The 19,266-nt window shown below is 42.0% G+C and overlaps 1 protein-coding gene across 1 annotated transcript in view; it reads right to left on the reverse strand.

Moving 5' to 3' along the window:
• Positions 1-5,615: 5,615 nt before the first annotated feature.
• Positions 5,616-19,266, reverse strand: part of trmt61a (tRNA methyltransferase 61A) — a 56,202-nt gene continuing 42,551 nt past the window's right edge. The window contains exon 4 of the mRNA XM_059958694.1: positions 5,616-6,575. Coding sequence (XP_059814677.1) covers positions 6,250-6,575 — 326 coding nt within the window. The 3' untranslated portion in view covers positions 5,616-6,249. The remainder of the gene's footprint in view (positions 6,576-19,266) is intronic.

The raw sequence follows: 19,266 nt of genomic DNA on the forward strand, positions 1-19,266 counted from the left end.
GAATTCAGTTAATATGCACATTAGAGCTGTTTAATAATACTCATGCATTATTCATATATCGTTAATTAAAGATGCCATTTAAAAGTTTTCATTTGATCTAGCAAGACTTCCAAGACTGCAAAATCTAATGTTAACATTTGAAACTGCTCTGCTATGATGACTATTTCAATGCAAGTGATTCTACATAATTGTCAACAGCAGAAAACATTTTGCTGAATAATTCTTAGAATCAAATAAACATATTTAAAATAGCTTTTAGCTTTTCCAGGAATTTTAGAATTTCAGATAAATTGACCACATGGTTCCTCAGCAGACACAGTGGAAACGAAAAAAAAACAGACAGTGCCACCATCTGTGTATTCATTTCCTCAAACATGACTACCACCATGTTCTATTTTAAACATAAAAGAATTGCTGAAGTGTCCAGGCTTCTGGATTATAAATTCATAATCTACCAACTGAGGAAGGAATTTGGGAAATTATAACTGCTTTATTATTGTCAGAGGTGCACTGAAAAAGACTCGCATACTGTACATACAGATCAATTCATTACAACAATGCATTGAGGTAGTACATGGTAAACCAATAAGCATGCAGATTACACTGTTGTAGTTTAGAGAAAGTGCTCTATGGGTTGGCAATAAGGTACAAAGTCATAACGAGGTAGACTGAGGTCAAGAGTCCATCTCATCATTCTAGAGCAGCAATGGTCATTGGGGAAGAGGGTCTTTGAGCCTAGAGGTATGTGGCTTCAGACTTTTGTATTTTCTGCCTGATATGAGGATGGGAGAAAGGATAATGTCTGGGGTGGGTGGTGTCTTTGATTATGCTGGCTGCTTTAATGAAGCCAGTATAATAATCAAGGTACTGTATAGCCAGTCTGCAGAAGTAAGGCTTGTTTCTGTGATGTGCTGAGCTGTGCTCACCACTCTGCAGTTTCTTGCAGACAAAAGGCAGAGCAGTTGCCATACCAAGGCATGATACACGCAGAGAGGATGCATCATGGCTTCATATGGAGTATTGATAAAACTTGGTCAGGGTCAAGGGGACATGCCAAATTTCTTTAGCCTCCTGAGGAAGTAGAGGCACTAGTGGGGTTTCTTGGCTGTGGAATCAACAAGGTTGGACCAGGACAGACAACTGTCTTCTTTGGATCTGAGAAACTCTCAACCTCAACACAGTTGATAAAAACAGGAGCATGTGCACTGCCCCTTTTCTGCAGTCAATGACCAGTTTATTGGTTTTGTTGATATTGAGGGAAAGGTTGTTGTTATGACATGTCACTAGGCTCTCTAATCTCTTTCATGTACTCTGAGTCATTTACTTGAGATACATCCTAATATGGTGGTATCATTTGCAAACTTGTAGATGGAATTTGAGTAGCATCTAGCCACGTAATTGTGAGTATATGGGGAGTAGATTAGAGAGCTGGGAGGTAGCCTCCTGGGGCACCAGTGTTGAAGATAATTGTGGTGAAGGTGTTGCTACCTGTTCTTCGTGATTGACCAATCTTTTAGTCAGGAAGTCAAGGATTCAGATGCAAAAGTAGGTGTTGAGATTCAGTTTTAGGAGTTTGGAGATAAGGTTGCTTGGAATTATCATATTGAAGGTGGAGCTGTTATCAATAGTTTAACATGCACCCGGTAGCCACTTTATTAGGCATAGGGGATACCAATAAAGTGGCCACTGAGTGTATTTCTGTATGTTCATGGTCCTCTGCTGCTATAAAGATAAAACCTGTAAAAGATGGCACTGGTGGGACACAGTGAAGCTTTGCAAGCAGCAAGCAAAAATACTAACTATTCTATTAATCACACTTTTTCTGGACTGTGATCACTGCAAGCCGCAGTCTGTGGTTTCCCTTTGGAAGTTGTGCTTTTGAGCTGTCTATATGACTGGACACTTTTGCAGTGTCCTGGGGAAAGCAGCAGACTAGACTTTCGAGGATGCACGTGCAGCAGACTTGGGACAGGGAAGCGGCGGCTTCCAGGCGCGAGAGCAAAAAAAAATGTTGAAGTGCCAAGCGAGATTGGGGCATCAGGGCAGGACCAAGGGAAAAGGACAACTGGTGTTCACCTCAGTACTCTGTAAGGCTTACTCACATCAGCGCTGAACTGGTTTCATGCCTGTGGACTCACTTTCAGGTACTCTGTGATTCATGTTCTGTGTTACTTATTTACTGCTTGCACTATTCGTTCTTTTCTCCGCATATCAGCTGTTTTTGTTGTGTGGCTGCCTGCAAAAGGATGAATCTCAAGGCTGTATATAGTATACAAACTTTGATAATAAATGTAGTTTAAAACTTCAGAGATGCACTTCAGCACACCAGTGTTGTAATGTGTAGTTACTTGAGTTACTGTCACCTTTCTGTCCGCTTGAACCAGTCACTTAAATCAAATTTCTTCCCCATTCTGATATTTATTCTGAACAACGACTGAACCTCGACCATGTTTGTATGCTTTTTTGTATTGAGTTACTGTCACATGATATTGGCTGATTAGACACACATAGTAAAGTGGCCACAGCGTGCAGTATTGTTCACGTCCAGATGCTCCAGAGGGACCAGGGAGGCAGCACCTGCCATGGAGCTGTTTCGAAGGTGGACAAATTGTAGTGCATCAAGTTTGTCTGAGAGCTGAACTTAATGTGATCCATAACCAGTGTTTCAAAGTACTTTGTGACAGTGGATATCAAAGCCACAGGGCGGCAGTCATTAAGGCACGTTACCTTGTTTTTCTTGGGTACTGGGATGGTAGTTGTCTTCATAATGTAGGTGGATACTACAGATTGAAGCAGGATAAGGTTAAAAAAAGTCTGCAAATATCCCCAGCTGATCTGCATAAGGATCAGATCTATCTAAGGATATGGCCAGGGAGGCAGCCCAGGCCTGATGCATTCTGTGAGTTCACTCTCTGGAAGACTGATTTACATCGGCAATGAAGGTTCAGGTGCACTGGAAGGGTGTGGGTGGTGACATTCCAATCTCCTTCTGTTCAAAACTTGCATAAAATGCTTTAAGCTCATTGGATAGGAATGCTCTGTTGTTGGTAATGTTGCCTGACTTCAGATTTAAATGTAGTTAATTGAGTAACATTTTAAACAACTACTATCAGCAGTAAATTACAAACACGAGAAAATCCAAAGCAACATAAGCAAAATGCTGGAGGAACTCAGCAGGTCAGGCAGCATGTATGGAAAAGAGTAAGCAGTTGACGCTTCAGGCTGAGACCCTTCCTCAGGACTGGATAGCAGCAGTGATAGTCACCGATCAAATTAAAATGCCATAAAAGGCAACTGTTTCACTAATGAACCTTAGGGATGGAATTTTGCTGCTCTTAGCTACTCTGGTCTTTATGCCTCCATGCTAAATCAAAAAAAATGTGGTTTACTTTTTAATGCCCTGGGAAACCTTATATGAAAACTGGACATCTAACAGGACAAAAAAGATGTACTTAATTCAGTCAAACATGGAAAATCCAGTTCGCCATGTAAAATACTCACTACACATATTAGGGAAGTTGCCTGTAAATTGGTAGAGTGGTTCCAAAGGTTACTGAAGCAACAGTGCATCAACCAAGCCACCTAACTATCATTATAGACATACAGTATCATATTCTATTGCAGGAAAAGAAAATGGACAAGGAAATCTCCAATCTATGACTAGCTACAACTCTTTTGTCTGATGGATCAATATTCCTTCAAACTCATTATTTGGCAGACAGAGTAGAAGGCTATTTTCCCTCTGTCCGACTGTCAGACAGCATCTATGAAAAGGAGTAAACAGTCGAATTTTCAGGCTGAGGCCCTTCATTGGGACTGGGGGAGGGGGGATGGGGAAGGGGAAAGAGTTGCCTGAATTAAAAGGCTATCTGGAAGGTAATAGGTGAAACCAGGTGGGTGGGAAAGGTCAAGGACTGGGGAAGAAAGGATCTGATAGCAGAGGAGAGTTGACAATAGGAGAAAGGAAAGGAGAGCCATGGGGAGGTGATAAGCAGGTGAGAAGTAGTTAAAGGTCAGAGCGAGGAATAGAGGAGGTAGAGGTGGGAAATTCTGCTCACCAGAGGAAGAAATCTATATTCATCACAAGATGGTGGAGAAGACAAGCTCCCAGGAAGGATACGTGGCTGTGATAACAGGTCTGGTTGAACAGATGGTCGAAGAGTCAGAGGGCAACAGAAATTACAGTGGAGGAGCAGTGAGAGAGGGTTTCACCGAATTCCTGTCAAAGGGAAGATTTAACCTTCTTCAGGGTTGGCATCCCTCATGGAGACTTTGCAGTGGAGCAGTAAAGCCTTAAGTCCCACACCATCAGGTTGCACATTATTTATTAGCCTTTGTTTGTGTATAGTTTTTCATAAACTCAATTGAATTTCCTTATTTTCCTATAAATGCCTGCAAGAAAATGTATCTCAAGGTATTATATGGTGACATAGTCGTATTTGGTAATAAATTTACATTGACTTTGAGTACAGCAGTTTGGCTATTAAATACCAGTTGTACAACATATTGTTGTAATGTGTGCAGTTCTTGGTTAGAGGAAAGGTGTTCTTATGCTTGAAAGGGTGTAGAAAAGATTCATGAGGGTGTTACTAGTCTGAACTATAAGGAGAGTCTTCATAAGGTATGGCATTTTTCTACGGAGTGTCGAAGGCTGAGAGGTAATTTTGACAGGCATAGGTAAGGTGAATGGTTGGTCTTTTTACCCAGGTCAGGGAAGGCTAAAATTTGGGGGCATAGGTTTAATTTGAGCAGGGAAAGATTTTTAAAGAGAATCTTACAGACAAGGTTCACCTTTCACCCAGAGTATGGTGGGCATGTGGAACAAGCTGCCACAGGAAACGGTAGAGATGAGTACAATAAGAGCATTTAAGCAACATTTAGATGGGTACATGGTTCAGAGAGGATGAGGGATATTGGCCAAAGAGACAAACACACTGGCTCAGGTAAGCAACTTGGTGACGAAGGAAAGTTGAACCAAAGACATATTTCTGTGATTCTAAGATTCCATGACTCTATATATATATGAAATTAGACACAAAATCCTTGAAATGACTAAATTCTGATCATCCAGTAATATTTTAGAACTGTTGTCTTGCTCTCTCCATTGACCCTTTGTTTTCTTGAGTCATCAGGAAATGCATAATATACATCGATGACATGGTTGAACTTCATTTCTATCCTTCAAAATTTTAACTTTTTAAAAAAAGATTTTCACGACACAATATTAAGTGCTCGCTGTAACAGAAAGTCAAGTCAAACTTCAGCATTTGAATTATGTCAATAACTGAATTCATTACCAAGAAATATATCAAAAAGCCAAGTTTTTAGAGGGAATCCATAATGGGGATCTCACATTTTGATTAGCCCAAAGACAGAAAGTCAGGTACTGAGGGCTTAAGTAACAAATGCTCAGTACCATTTGTCTGTCCAATGAGGTATCTGAAATACTGTGACATGTTAAGTCTCTGCTGTACTGTACAATGTCACAAAGTTCTTTTAGGCAGACCAGAACAGATATTGATTATTGTTTATCAGGGAAGATTGGGGGGGGGGGTCAACAGCACTACCCAAAACTTCAAGTACTTTGGCTTGGTTCATTTTGGAGACATTTAAATAAAACACAGCAGAATATTCTGCATTACAATATTAATAACTTAAACAAATAGAAACTATAGATTCAGAAATCAATTTTCTTGTTAGTCAACATTTTCAAATTGTGTTACGACAATGGAATATTTGAATGGCTTCACATCACTATTTCACAAATGTTCATTGTTAATTAACAAGTATAGACATCATAAGTCAGCCATTAAGATCCTTCTCCATCTAAATTATATTTGCATGTATGTAGCCTGATCTGATAAAGATCTAACTGTATTCAATATTATGTTATAAACACAAGTCACTTAATATTCTTCAGTATACAAAATATTTATTAGAAAGTCAATTAAACTAAACGAACAAGGCATTGATGAAAGAAGGTCAATACAGTATGCCCACATGGAATTTATAAATGGTTTAGATCCCACTGCTCATTCCATTTACAGCCCAAGTACTGAATTTGCATCAAGTTGTATGCTATTTCTTTCACAGTAAGTTTCTGTAAAAGTAAAATGTTAAGCAGATGCCATAATTAAGGCATGCATCCACAGGACATCACACGTCAACACATCTCTGTGGAATTTAATTCTACACTGTACCTCCCTTAGCGAGAAAAAAATATATTCATAAATAACATTTCTTTGTCCCTTAGGAAAGATATTTGGTAGCAAAGGTCAGATATCCAGTATGACCTGCCATCTCTTTTACAGGCGCACCACTCTTAAACTGGATAGTTCCTTGTTGTGAATCTGTACAGTATTTTCCCTTTGATTGGCTCACAGTGTCAGCTGGCTTGTCCAGGCTATTTTTGTCTTCCGTACCAAAGTCAGGGAGCTGCAGGCTCACAGTCCTGACATCATGCACCCGGAGAAGGATTTCAAACGTACTGATATCATTGAATCCCTGCTCAGTCATAGCAAGGCAGGTGCGCTGCACTTGTTCAATGCAGGGAGAGAAAGAACAGATCCTTCCACCTGATGGAGCAAAAATAAAAATAATTAAAATTCAGTATGTTCCTTTTGTTCTTTGCAAATAAAATTACTTTCCCCTTTCTTTCTTTTAAAGTCATCACATATACACACCATTGGCATTTAATTTTCAAAGTTATTTTCAAAATTTTCAAAGTAATTTTCAAAATTACTTTCCCCTTTCTTTCTTTTAAAGTCATCACATATACACACCATTGGCATATACATATACATATCACATATACATACCATTATACATATACATTGGCATATACATATACATATCACATATACATATCATTGGCATTTAATTTTCAAAATTACTTTCCCCTTTCTTTCTTTTAAAGTCATCACATATACACACATTGGCATTTAATTTTCAAAGTTCCCATCTCCCACCCTTTCAAAGCATTGACTCATATTGACTTGGTGTACAAGACAGCGGTGTGCTCAACCCACACCAATAATCCCTCTCCCACTCCACCACTATCCTTTGACAAGGTCCCCCATGGGAGGTTAATTAGGAAGATTGAGTTGCTAGATATACATGGTGAGGTAGTAAATTGGATTAGACATTGGCTCAATGGGAGAAGTCAGAGAGTGGTAGTGGAGGATTGCTTCTCTGAGTGGAGGACTGTGACTAGTGGTGTGTCACAGGGATCAGTGCTGGGTCCATTGTTATTTGCCATCTATATCAATGATCTGGATGATAATGTGGTAAATTGGATCAGCAAATTTGCTGATGATACAAAGATTAGAGGTGTAGTGGACAGTGAGGAAGGTTTTCAAAGCTTGCAGAGGGATCTGGACCAGCTGGAAAAATGGGCTGAAAAATGGCAGATGAGAGTTTAATGCAGACAAGTGTGAGGTATTGTACTTTGGAAGGAAAAACCAAGGTAGAACATACAAGGTAAATGGTAGGGCACTGAGGAGTGCAGTAGAACAGAGGGATCTGGGAATACAGATACAAAATTCCCTAAAAGTGGTGTCACAGGCAGATAGGGTAGTAAAGAGAGCTTTTGGTACATTGGCCTTTATAAATCAAAGTATTGACTATAAGAGTTGGAATATTATGATGAGGTTGTATAAGGCATTGGTGAGGCCGAATTTGGAGTATTGTGTTCGGTTTTGGTCACCGAATTACAGGAAGGATATTAATAAGGTTGAAAGAGTGCAGAGAAGGTTTACAAGGGTGTTGCTGGGACTTGAGAAACTGAATAATTGAGAAAGGTTGAATAGATTAGGACTTCATTCCCTGGAGCGTAGAAGAATGAGGGGTGATTTGATAGAGGTGTATAAAATTATGATGGGTATAGACAGAGTGAATGCAAGCAAGCTTTTTCCACTGAGGCTAGGGGAGAAAAAAAACCAGAGGACATGGGTTAAGGGTGAAGGGGGAAAAATTTAAAGGGAACATTAGGAGGGGCTCCTTCACACAGAGAGTGGTGGGAGTGTGGAATGAGCTGCCAGATGAAGTGGTAAATGTGGGCTCACTTTTAGCATTTAAGAAAAACTTGGACAGGTACGTGGATCAGAGGTGTATGGAGGGGTATGGGCCAGATGCAGGTCAGCGGGCCTAGGCAGAAAAATGGTTTGGCACAGCCAAGAAGGGCCAAAAAGCCTGTTTCTGTGCTGTAAGGTTCTATGGTTCTATCCCCGAAGCAGCTTTCTTCTAACACTACATGAAAGTGGCAAGCTGATATGGTATGAACCAGATGCAAATACAACTCAGACCTTTAGAAACGAACACTTTTCAGCAGATTGGACATCTACCTGGCTTCTGGAGCACAAAGCTGGAAGAATTCAGGTCAATTAGCATATGCAGAGGCTAAAGGGGCAAATTGATATTTGGGGTCAAGCTCCTGTATCAGGACTGAAAGAATTCAGGAAAGATTGTCAGCATATGATATGACTATAAGACATAGGAGCAGAATTAGGACATTTGGCCCAACGAGTCTGCTCTGCTATTCCATCATGACTGACTTGTTATCCCTCTCAACCCCATTCTCCTGCCTTCTCTCCACAACCTTTGATGCCCTGACTAATCAAGAACCTACTGAATATACTCAATGACTTCCACAGATTCACCACCCTCTGGCTAATGATATTCCTCTTCATAGCAAACACGAGGAAATCTGCAGATGCTGGAAATTCAAACAACACACACAAAATGCTGGTGGAACACAGCAGGCCAGGCAGCATCTATACGGAGAAGCACTGTCGATGTTTCGGGCCAAGACCCTTTGTCAAGACTAACTGAGAGATAGTAAGAGGTTTGAAAGTAGTGGGGGGGAGGGGGAAATGCGAAATGATAGGAGTAGTCCCGAGGGGGTGGGATGAAGCTAAGAGCTGGAAAGGTGATTGGTGAAAGTGATACAGAGCTGGAGAAGGGAAAGGATCATGGGACAGGAGGCCTCGGGAGAAAGAAAGTGGGGGCACCAGAGGGAGATGGAGAACAGGCAGAGTGATGGGCAGAGAGAGAGAAAAAAAAACTAAATATGTCAAGGGTGGGGTAAGAAGGGGAGAGGCATTAACGGAAATTAGAGAAATCAATGTTCGTGCCATCAGGTTGGAGGCTACCCAGCCAGTATATAAGGTGTTGTTCCTCCAACCTGAGTTTGGATTAATTTTGACAGTAGAGGCGGCCATGGATGAACATATCAGAATGGGAATAGGACGTGGAATTAAAATGTGTGGCCACTGGGAGATCCTGCTTTCTCTGGCAGACCGAGCGTAGGTGTTCAGCGAAACGGTCTCCCAGTCTGCGTTGGGTCTCACCAATATATAAAAGGCCACACTGGGAGCACCGGACGCAGTATACCACACCAGCCAACTCACAGGTGAAGTGTTGCCTCACCTGGAAGGACTGTCTGTGGGCCCTGAATGGTGGTGAGGGAGGAAGTGTATGGGCAGGTGTAGCACTTGTTCTGTTTACAAGGATAAGTGCCAGGAGGGAGATCGGTGGGAAGGGATGGGGGGGGACGGGTGGACAAGGCAGTTGCTTAGGGAGCGATCCCTGCGGAAAGCTGAAAGAGTGGGGAAGGGAAAGATGTGCTGGGTAGTGGGATCCCGTTGGAGGTGGTGGAAGTTACGGAGAATTATATGTTGCACCTGGAGGCTGGTGGAGTGGTAGGTGAGGACAAGGGGAACCCTATCCCCAGTGGGGTGGCGGGTGGATGGGGTGAGGGCAGATGTGTGGGAAATGGGAGAGATGCATTTGAGAGCAGAGTTGACGGTGGAAGAAGGGAAGCCCCTTTGTTTGAAAAAGACATCTCCCTCGTCCTGGAATAAAAAGCCTCATCTTGAGAGCAGATGCGGCAGATATAGAGGAATTGTGAGAAGGGGATAGCATTTTTGCAAGAGACAGGGTGGGAAGAGGAATAAACCAGGTAGCTGTGAGAGTCTGTAGGCTTATAGTAGATATCATTGGATAGGCCGTCTCCAGAGATGGAGACAGAAAGATCAAGAAAGGGGAGGGAGGTGTCGGAAATGGACCAGGTAAATTTGAGGGCAGGGTGAAAGTTGGAAGCAAAGTCAATGAAGTCAACGAGCTCAGCATGTGTGCAGGAGGCAGCGCCAATGCAGTTGTCGATGTAGCGAAGGAAAAGAGGGGGATGGATACCCGTATAGACATGGAACATGGACTGTTCCACAAAGCCAAAAGGCAGGCATAACTGGAACCCATACGGGTGCCCATGGCTACACCCTTGGTTTGGAGGAAGTGGGAGGAGCCAAAGGAGAAATTATTGAGAGTAAGAACTAATTCCGCTAGACGGAGGAAAGTGTCGGTAGAGGGGAATTGGTTAGATCTGGAATCCAAAAAGAAGCGAAGAGCTTTGAGACCCTCCCAGTGGGGGATGGAGGTATATAGGGACTGGACGTCCATAGTGAAAATAAGGCGGTGGGGGCCAGGGAACTTGAAACATTGAAAAAATTCAAAGCGTGAGAAATGTAACGAACATAGGTGAGAAGAGATTGAACAAGGGGTGATAAGACAGTGACAAGGTATGCAGAAATGAGTTCAGTGGGGTAGGAGCAAGCTGAGACAATAGGTCTACCTGGACAGGCAGGTTTGTGGATCTTGGGTAGGAGGCAGAAATGGGAAGTGTGGGGTGTGGGAACTATGAGGTTGGTGGCAGTGGATGGGAGATCCCCAGAGCTGATAAGGTTGGTGATGGTATAGGAGACAGTGGCCTGGTGCTCCTTAGTGGGGTCATGATCAAGGGGGTAAATAAGAGGAGGTATCAGAGAGTTGTTGCTGTGCCTCGGCCAGGTAGAGGTCAGTACGCCAGACAACAACAGGTCCCCCCTTATCAGCAGGTTTTATAGTGAGGTTGGGATTGGTGCAAAGAGAGCAGAGCGTTCGGAAGGCGTGAGGTTGGAATTGGAACAGGGTGTAGTGAAGTCAAGACGGTTGGTGTCCCGTCGGCAATTAGCAATAAAGAGTTCCAAAGCAGGCAGAAGACCAGAGCGGGTTGTCCATGAAGAGGAGGAGGGTTGAAGACGGGAGAAGGGGTCATCGGTGGGGGTAGGAGAGTCCTTGTCAAAGAAGTAAGCTTGGAGACAGAGCCGGCAGAAGAAGAGTTCAGCGTCATGGCGTACGCAGAACGCACTGAGGTGTGGGCGAAGGGGGACAAAGCTGAGGCCCTTACTGAGGACAGAATGCTCTGCCTCAGGGAGCTGAAGGTCGGAGGGAATGGTAAAGACACAGCACGGATGAGAGATGGGACCAGAGGGGGGGAGGGAGGCTGGTAGTGTCAGTAGAGAGGGAAGGGTTGGGGTGAGAGGAAGATGGAGCCTCTGAAGGCCCAGGAGCTGACGATGGGATCTCAGGGAGAGGGGATTGCAGAGTGGTGGTGGGGGAAGGGGAGACGGGAGACACAATCGCAGCATGTGAAGACCCAGCCTGAAGTTCAAGGCTGGAATCGCAGTCGGTGGTTGCGCAATCTCTTTGAAGCTGTCCATGGTCATTGAAACACGCGGTGATGGTGCTGGAGTCCGGGTTTTCAACATGCCCTGGGTAGCTGAGGCAGCCGAGATCAACGGCTGGGCCCGGGGCCACGATACCAAGTCCATGCTCTGGGGTCTGCAGATGGAAGATCTTGCGATCCTTGAGTCAAAGAAACGGCGATTGCACGCATGGATCCAACGGAGGATGAAATAACGGACAGGTCCACTGCAAACGAAGAAAAAGGTGTCCCGGAGGCGTGGAAGGGATTGTGATAGGGATGCCAGGTACCTTCTCATGGCGGAGAGTGTCGCCCTCAGAGCTCGACGGGAGAAACAACGGGAGCCAGAGTCAATTAAATGTGAGTACCTGGGATCCTCAGAAGGTCCAAATTGAGAAGCTATTACTCTTCATCTCTGTTTTAAATGGATGCCCCACTATTCTGAAGCTGTGCCCTATGGTTCTAGACCCATCTACTATAGGATACAACCTCTCCAAATCAAGACCTTTTGATATTTAATCGGTTTCAATGAGAACCCCCTCCCCACATCAAACACTGGCCTGGAGCCAACAAACTCTCCTTATGGGTTAACCCTGTCATTTCAATCAACGGATGAATGAAATCCTCTTTGGTTCAAGAGCCTGATGGTTGAGAGGTCATAACTGTTCCTGAAACTGGTGGTGTGAGTCCCAAGGCTCCCGCACCTTCTTCCTGATGGTGGCAGCAGCAAGAAAAGAGCATGTCCTGAGTGGTGGGAGTCCTCGATGATGGATGCTACTTTCTTGTGACAGCATTTCACAAGAGGGCTTTATCTGTGATGGACTGGGTCGTATTTATTACTCTCTTTTAGTATTTTCTGTTTAAGGGCAATGGTGCTTCCATACTAGGCTGTGATGCAGTCATTCAATATACTCTCCACCACACATTTATACAAATTTGTCAAAGTTTTAGGAGTTTGCAAATATTTGGCATGATATCTAATGAAGTAGAGGCACTGCGATGTTTCATTTGTAATTGTACTTATATGCTGTGTCCAGAGCAGATCTTCTGAAATATTGACACCAAGGAATTTAAAGTTGCTGACCCTCTCCGCCTCCGATCCTCCAATGAGAACTGGCTCACGGACCTTGTTTCCTTCTCCTGAGGTCAATATTCAGCTCCTTGGTCTTGCTGACACTGAATAAGAAATTGTTGAGGTACCACTCAGTCAGAGTTTCCCTCCCCTTCCTATATGCAGATAAATAAATAAGCAATAAATATCGAGAACATGAGATGAAGTTTCCATTGATTCAGCCTATAACAATGGCGTTGTCAACAAACTAATATGGCATTAGAGCTGTGCTTAACCACAGCTGAGATACGTGCCAAATAGCTTGTAGAACATAGAACAATACAGCACAGTACAGGCCCTTCGGCCCACAATGTTGTGCCGACCCTTAAACCCTGCCTCCCATATAACCCTCCACCTTAAATTCCTCCATATACCTGTCTAGTAGTCTCTTAAATTTCACTAGTGTATCTGCCTCCACCATTGATTCAGGCAGGGCATTCCACGCACCAACCACTCTCTGAGTAAAAAACCTTCCTTTAATATCCCCCTCGAACTTTCCACCCCTTACCTTAAAGCCATGTCCTCTTGTATTGAGCAGTGGTGCCTTGGGGAAGAGGCGCTGGCTGTTCATCCATCTATTCCTCTTAATCTTGTGTTCTTTATTTATGAATTCCATTAGAAATATGAGGGACTTTCAGGCACAAATGCAAGCTTTTGTCAAGTCCAGTACTCAAAAATCAGAGGTCCAAAGGGACTTGGGAGTCCCTTGTGTAGGTTTCCCTAAAGGTTAACTTGCAGGTTGAGTTGGTGGTAGAGAAGGCAAATGAAATGTTAGTATTCATTTCAAGAGGACGAGAATATAAGAGCAAGGAAGTGATGCTGAGGCCTTATAAGGCATTGTTCAGACCGCACTTGGAGTATTATGAGTAATTTTGGGCACCTTATCTAAGAAAAGATGTGTTGGCATTAGAGGGGGTCCAGAGGAAGTTCGCAAGAATAATTCTGCAAATGACAGGGTTAACCCCTAAAGAGAGCTTGTTGGCTCCGGGCCAGTGTTTGTTGTCGGGGGAAGGGGGTTCTCATTGAACCTATTAAATATCAAAAGGTCTTGATTTGGAGAGGTCGTATTCTATGGTAGGTGAGTCTAGAACCAGAGAGCACAGCCTCAGAATAGTGGGACATCCACCTCACTTTATCAATTCTTAGTGCTTAAAGTGTCAGCAGTAACATTGCCTAGATGACAGTTCATAGTGCAATCTCGATTAAGATAATGTCAGCAATAAATATTGCAGCCTATTTGAGGGGCACCTCCATAATCTGCCACATTGTCAAATATTTTCCAATTTGTGTCAAACAGTCCAATGCAATCATCCACATACAGATGGCCTGTATGATTAAAAGATTATCTCTCATCCTGTTAACAATAAGTGAAATAAATAACTAGCGCAATGTTATTTCTAAAATTTGGAAGTGTGGTCCATTTCTGAGGTAATAGATAACTAAGTAGAAAGAATTCTATTCACAGTTATGCGCCTCAGTGGAAACTTCAACGTCTATTAAACACAGGTTTAAATTTTCCTCTGTTGATCCATGAACCACCTTTTCAGGGTGACTGACGAAAGGAGATTACTCAAAGCACGATCAAATCAGATCAAGATTTACCAGTAAGAGTGAAACAAGAAACAAATCCTAGGCTTGTGACTCAAGTTTCCTGTGAATTCTTAAAGGAACTACATTGTTACTAACCTTCAGTACTACGATCTAGGCAAACTTCAGCTTTACTATTTATTTAACATCTTTCTTTATGCAATCTCAGATTATTGCTTCCCCGCCCCCCAAAAGCTGTACTTAAACCAGCCCAATCAAAATTTAGAAAATATCTTTATGTTACCAACTGCAATCTAGTCTTTACGTTAAATATTTTCAAGTTTAAAGAAACATTATTCTTCAATCATTCGACTTGCATTAAACAAATTCCAAAGCATTTTGTTTATTTGGACAATTTATGAAGTGTTCGATAGTTACCACTATTGCATAGTTACACTTGAGATAATATCATTTCGTACTAATGGATAGAACCTTTCTTCACCTACATGGACACAATGGATCAATATAAACAAAAAATAATCAATTACATTTGTCTTCACATTTCAAATTTGTATCGGAAGTGTGAAATAACACACTCCGGCAAACTAATTCAGAAAACTAACAAAGAGCATCTAACACATCAGGTTTCACCCTGAAAACTATTAACGAGATCAGGGGTTCCCAACCTTTTTTTTACGCCATGGACCAAAACTATTAAAACAAGGGGTTCGTGGACCCCATGTTGGGAACCCCTGAAGCAGATGATGGTTTCAACCTGACAATTCACTCTTGCCTCTGATATAGTTTCATCACTCTACAGTATTTGAAAGTTTGTAGCAATGCCATACACTTTCATTTTAAGTTCCTGGTTTCTCTCCCCACCCCAACCTCCCTTTACTGTTAAATAAATTTCACCATTCTCATGCACATAAATTTATTACTACTTCAAATAGCCCAAAGAGAAACCAATCTTGCCAACCTTAATTCTTTTCTCATTGAACATCTACTCACCACACTTAGATGTAAAACTATCTTTCTATTTGATTCCTGTAACACCTGACAGTGAGAAAAAAGAAAAAAGGAGCAGGAACAAGGTATCTGGTCCATGAAACCTGTTCATCTTTCAATATAATCATGGCTGATCTGCCCATGCATCAACTCTTCTGAGCCAGTTCCCCAGAGTCCTCAATTCCTCCATCTTTCAAAAGCATATGTACTGTACTTCTTCCTTAAAAGCTTCCAGTGATTTAGTCTTCACAACTGCTGGGTTAGAAAATTCAAGAAATTCACCAACATTTGAGAAGAAATTCCCATGCATGTTGGTTTTATATTCAACCTAATTCTTGTACCTCTGTCTCCCAGTTCAAGCCTCTCTTGCTAGCTTAAGCATCTTAGCATTTAACCTGTCCATCATGGTATCTTGTGTTTGCAATAAGATCAGCTCTGCCTCTCATTCGTGTAAACAACAAAGGATACAGATACATTTTCTTTAGACAAATGCACTTCTGTTCCAGGAATTAACTCAGTAAATCTCTTTTGGATCACCTTAAATCCTAGTACATCCTTTCTTACACAAGGGTGGAGGGGGGGGGGGGTCGTCACACTGCACACTATATTTAAATGCCTTTCTCTCCTGCCTCAATGAGGCACAATGAGGCTGCAGGAGTAACTCTTTATATTCTGCTTGGGTAGCCTCGAACTTAATGTCATGAACATCAGTTTCTCTCTCCTCTTTTTCCCCCATTCTAGTTTCCTTCTCCCCCTTTCTCTGCTCCTCACCTGTCTACCATATTCCTCTGGGGCCCCTCCTCCTTCCCTTTCTCTCATGGTCCACAGTCCTCTCCTATCAGATTCTTTCTTCATCAGCCATTTACTTCTTCCATCTATCCCCTCCCAGATTTTTCCTTCAGCCTCCCTCTCCCAATCACCCACTTGTCTTCACTTATCACCTGCCAGCTAGTACTCTTTCCCCTCCCCATCTTCTTACTCTGGCATCTGCCCCTTCTATTCCAGCCCTGAAGGCCAAAATGTTGACCGTTTATTCCCCTCCATAGATGCTGCCTGACCTACTGAGTTCCTTCAGCATTTTGTGTGTTGCCACATTTTCAGCAGATTTTTAAAACTTTTTAAACCTTCAACAGTTAAACAAAGCATGGATGACAAAAGCAATTATTCAGATCTCATCTTGTGTATTTGTGCACACAAACAAGATTTATCCTCAGATACTCATGGAAGTACCCAGGGTGAGCAGTTGCAAATAGGATTCAGGGGAGTAATGTTCTCATGAATACAGAGAAATGATGAAGATGTCTTAAATTTACAAGGACTGTTTAAAATAAAGGGAAAGTTTGGGCATCTGAGATTCAAGGTATTTAAGGATGTTTACAAAGGGAAAGGAAGTAAGGGATTGGATATCCAGGAAATGTATAAATTGGTATAATGATTTGTATCAATACCAGCTCCATTATAGAAAAAGACATACTCAAATGCAGACATGCAAGAATGAAATGCTCTGTTAAAGCAAATATCACATTCCAGTCACTTGGCTGAAATGCAAGATTTATTCCACATTCTCTTGTTTATTTTTATGCTTTTGTTAATATTTAAGGAATTAAGAGCTGAGTAGGAATCTATTTACACAATTTCATAAATCACAGCCAGCAACTTTATACAAGTATTTTTCAACTCTAATCAGCAACTAGTAACTTCCGTTTCTTTAGTTCTAAACAGATAGTTATCACTTGCTCTGATTTCAAAACAATCTTTCCCCTCAGCTTTAGATTCCATTTTTTTGATACTATTATAGAGTCACAGAACACCACTACATAGAAACAGGCCTTTCAGCCCATCTAGTCTGTGCCCAGTCCCATCGACCCGCACCCAAACCATAGTCCGCTTCACCCCTCCCATTCATGTACCTATCGGAATTTCTCTTAAATATTGAACCAAACCCACATCCACCATTTGCATTGGCAGCTCATTCCACACTCTCACCACCCTGAGTGAAGAAGTTCCCTTTCATATTCCTCTTAAACATTTCACCTTTCACCCTTAACCTGTGACCTCTGGTTGCAGTCTCACCAGACCTCAGTTAAAAACCCTGTTTGCATTTACTCTATCTGTACCCCTCATAATTTTGTATACCTCCATTAAATCTCCCCTCAATCTTCTATGTTCTAGGGAATTAAATCCTAACCTATTCAACCTTTTGTTATAACTCATGTCCAAAAGTCCTGGAAATATCCTCGTAAATTTTCTCTGCACTCTTTCAAACTTATTTACATCTTTCCTATAGGCAGGTGACCAAAACTGGACACAATACTCCAAATTAGGCTTTACCAATGTCTTATAAAATTTCAACATAACATTCCAACTCCTATACTCAATGCATTGATTTATATAGGCCAATGTGCCAAAGACCTTCTTTATGACTCTATCTGTGATGCCTCTTTCAAAGAATTATGGATCTGTATTCCAGATCCCACTATTCTACTGCACTCCTCAGTGCCCTGTTGTTTACTGTGTAAGACCTAGCCTTTCTTGAAATACTCTGTAAGATTGGTTTGACAGTACTGACCACACACAAATCAATGTTGACTATCCCTAATTAGTTCCTGTCTATCCAAATACTTACATACCCGGTCCCTTAGAATAACTTCCAATAACTTTCCTACTACTGATTTCAAGCTCACTGGCCCCATAATTTCCTGTCTTATTCTTAGAGCCTTTCTTAAGCAATGGAATAATAGCAGCTATTCTCTAATCCTCCGACACCTCACCTATGGCTAAGGTTGTTTTAAATAACTCTACTAAGGCCCCTGCAATTTCAGCATTAGCCTCCCACAGGTACGGAGGGAACATATTATCAGGTCCTGGGAATTTAACCACCCTAATTTGCCTCAAGACAGCAAACATCTCCTTCTCTGTAATCTATACAGGGACCATGACCTCGTTGCCACATTGCCCATATAGACCTCACATCTATAGACTCTGTGCCTGTCTCTTGGCTAAATACAGATGAAAAAAAAGTTCAATGAAGATCTCCCCTATCTCTTTCAGCTCCATACAGACTACCATTCTGATATTCCAGAGGACCAATTTTGTCCCTTGCTAACCTTTTGCTCTTAATTTATCTGTAGAAGCCCTTAGGATTCTCCTTACCTTGTCATGTCTTCTTTTAGCCCTCCTGATTTCCATTTGAACTGTTTTCTTGCATTTTTTATATTCCCCAAGTACCTTATTTGTTCCTACCTGCCTTTTCCTGCTATGCACCTTCTTTCTTAACCAGGACCTCAATATCTCTCAAAAACCAAAGTTCCCTAAAGCTGTTATCATTGCTTTTTATTCTGACAGGAATATACAAACTCTATACTCTTAAAATTTCATTTTTAAAGGCCTCCTCCAAACCAAGTACAGCTTTGCCAGAAAACAGCCTGAACCAATCCACACTTGCCCGATCCTTTCTGATACCATCAAAATTAGTCTTTCTCTAATTTTGAATTTCAACTGACAGACCAGATCTATTCTATTCCATAATTACCTTGAAACTAGTGCCGTTATAATCACTAGATGAGAAGTGTACTCCTACAAACTTTTGCCACTTGCCCTGTCTAATTCCCTAGGATTGCACTATCTCAAGTTGGGACCTGTACTGATTAAGGAAACTTTCCTGAACACATCTGACAAACTCTTTCCCATTCAGCCCTTCTACAGCATGGGTGTCCCAGTTAATATAAGGATAGTTAAAATCACCTACTATCACAACCTTTTGTTTCCTGCAATGGTCTGCAATCTCTCTCCAAATTTGTTCCGCTAAATCCTGTGGTCTATAATATAATCCCATTAATGTGGTCATACCTTTCTTATTAAGTCTCACCAGACGAGTTCTCCTGGCTGTTCTGACTGAGCACTGTTGTGTCTCCCCACCTTCCCACATCCCGCAAGAGGAGCATTCCACTGTTCTAAACATGCAACAAGAAAGAAGAAAGAAAGAGCAACAAAAAGAAAATATCTACTATGTTGTACATGCCTCCTCAGTGAGCTAAAGCCTCAACACCTCACTCTAGCACTAGACCACTCACACAATTGCTGCTCCACTTAAACCCAACTT

The sequence above is a fragment of the Hypanus sabinus genome, chromosome 2, assembly GCF_030144855.1.
Source record: "Hypanus sabinus isolate sHypSab1 chromosome 2, sHypSab1.hap1, whole genome shotgun sequence".
In the NCBI taxonomy this organism is placed as follows: Eukaryota; Metazoa; Chordata; class Chondrichthyes; order Myliobatiformes; family Dasyatidae; genus Hypanus; species Hypanus sabinus.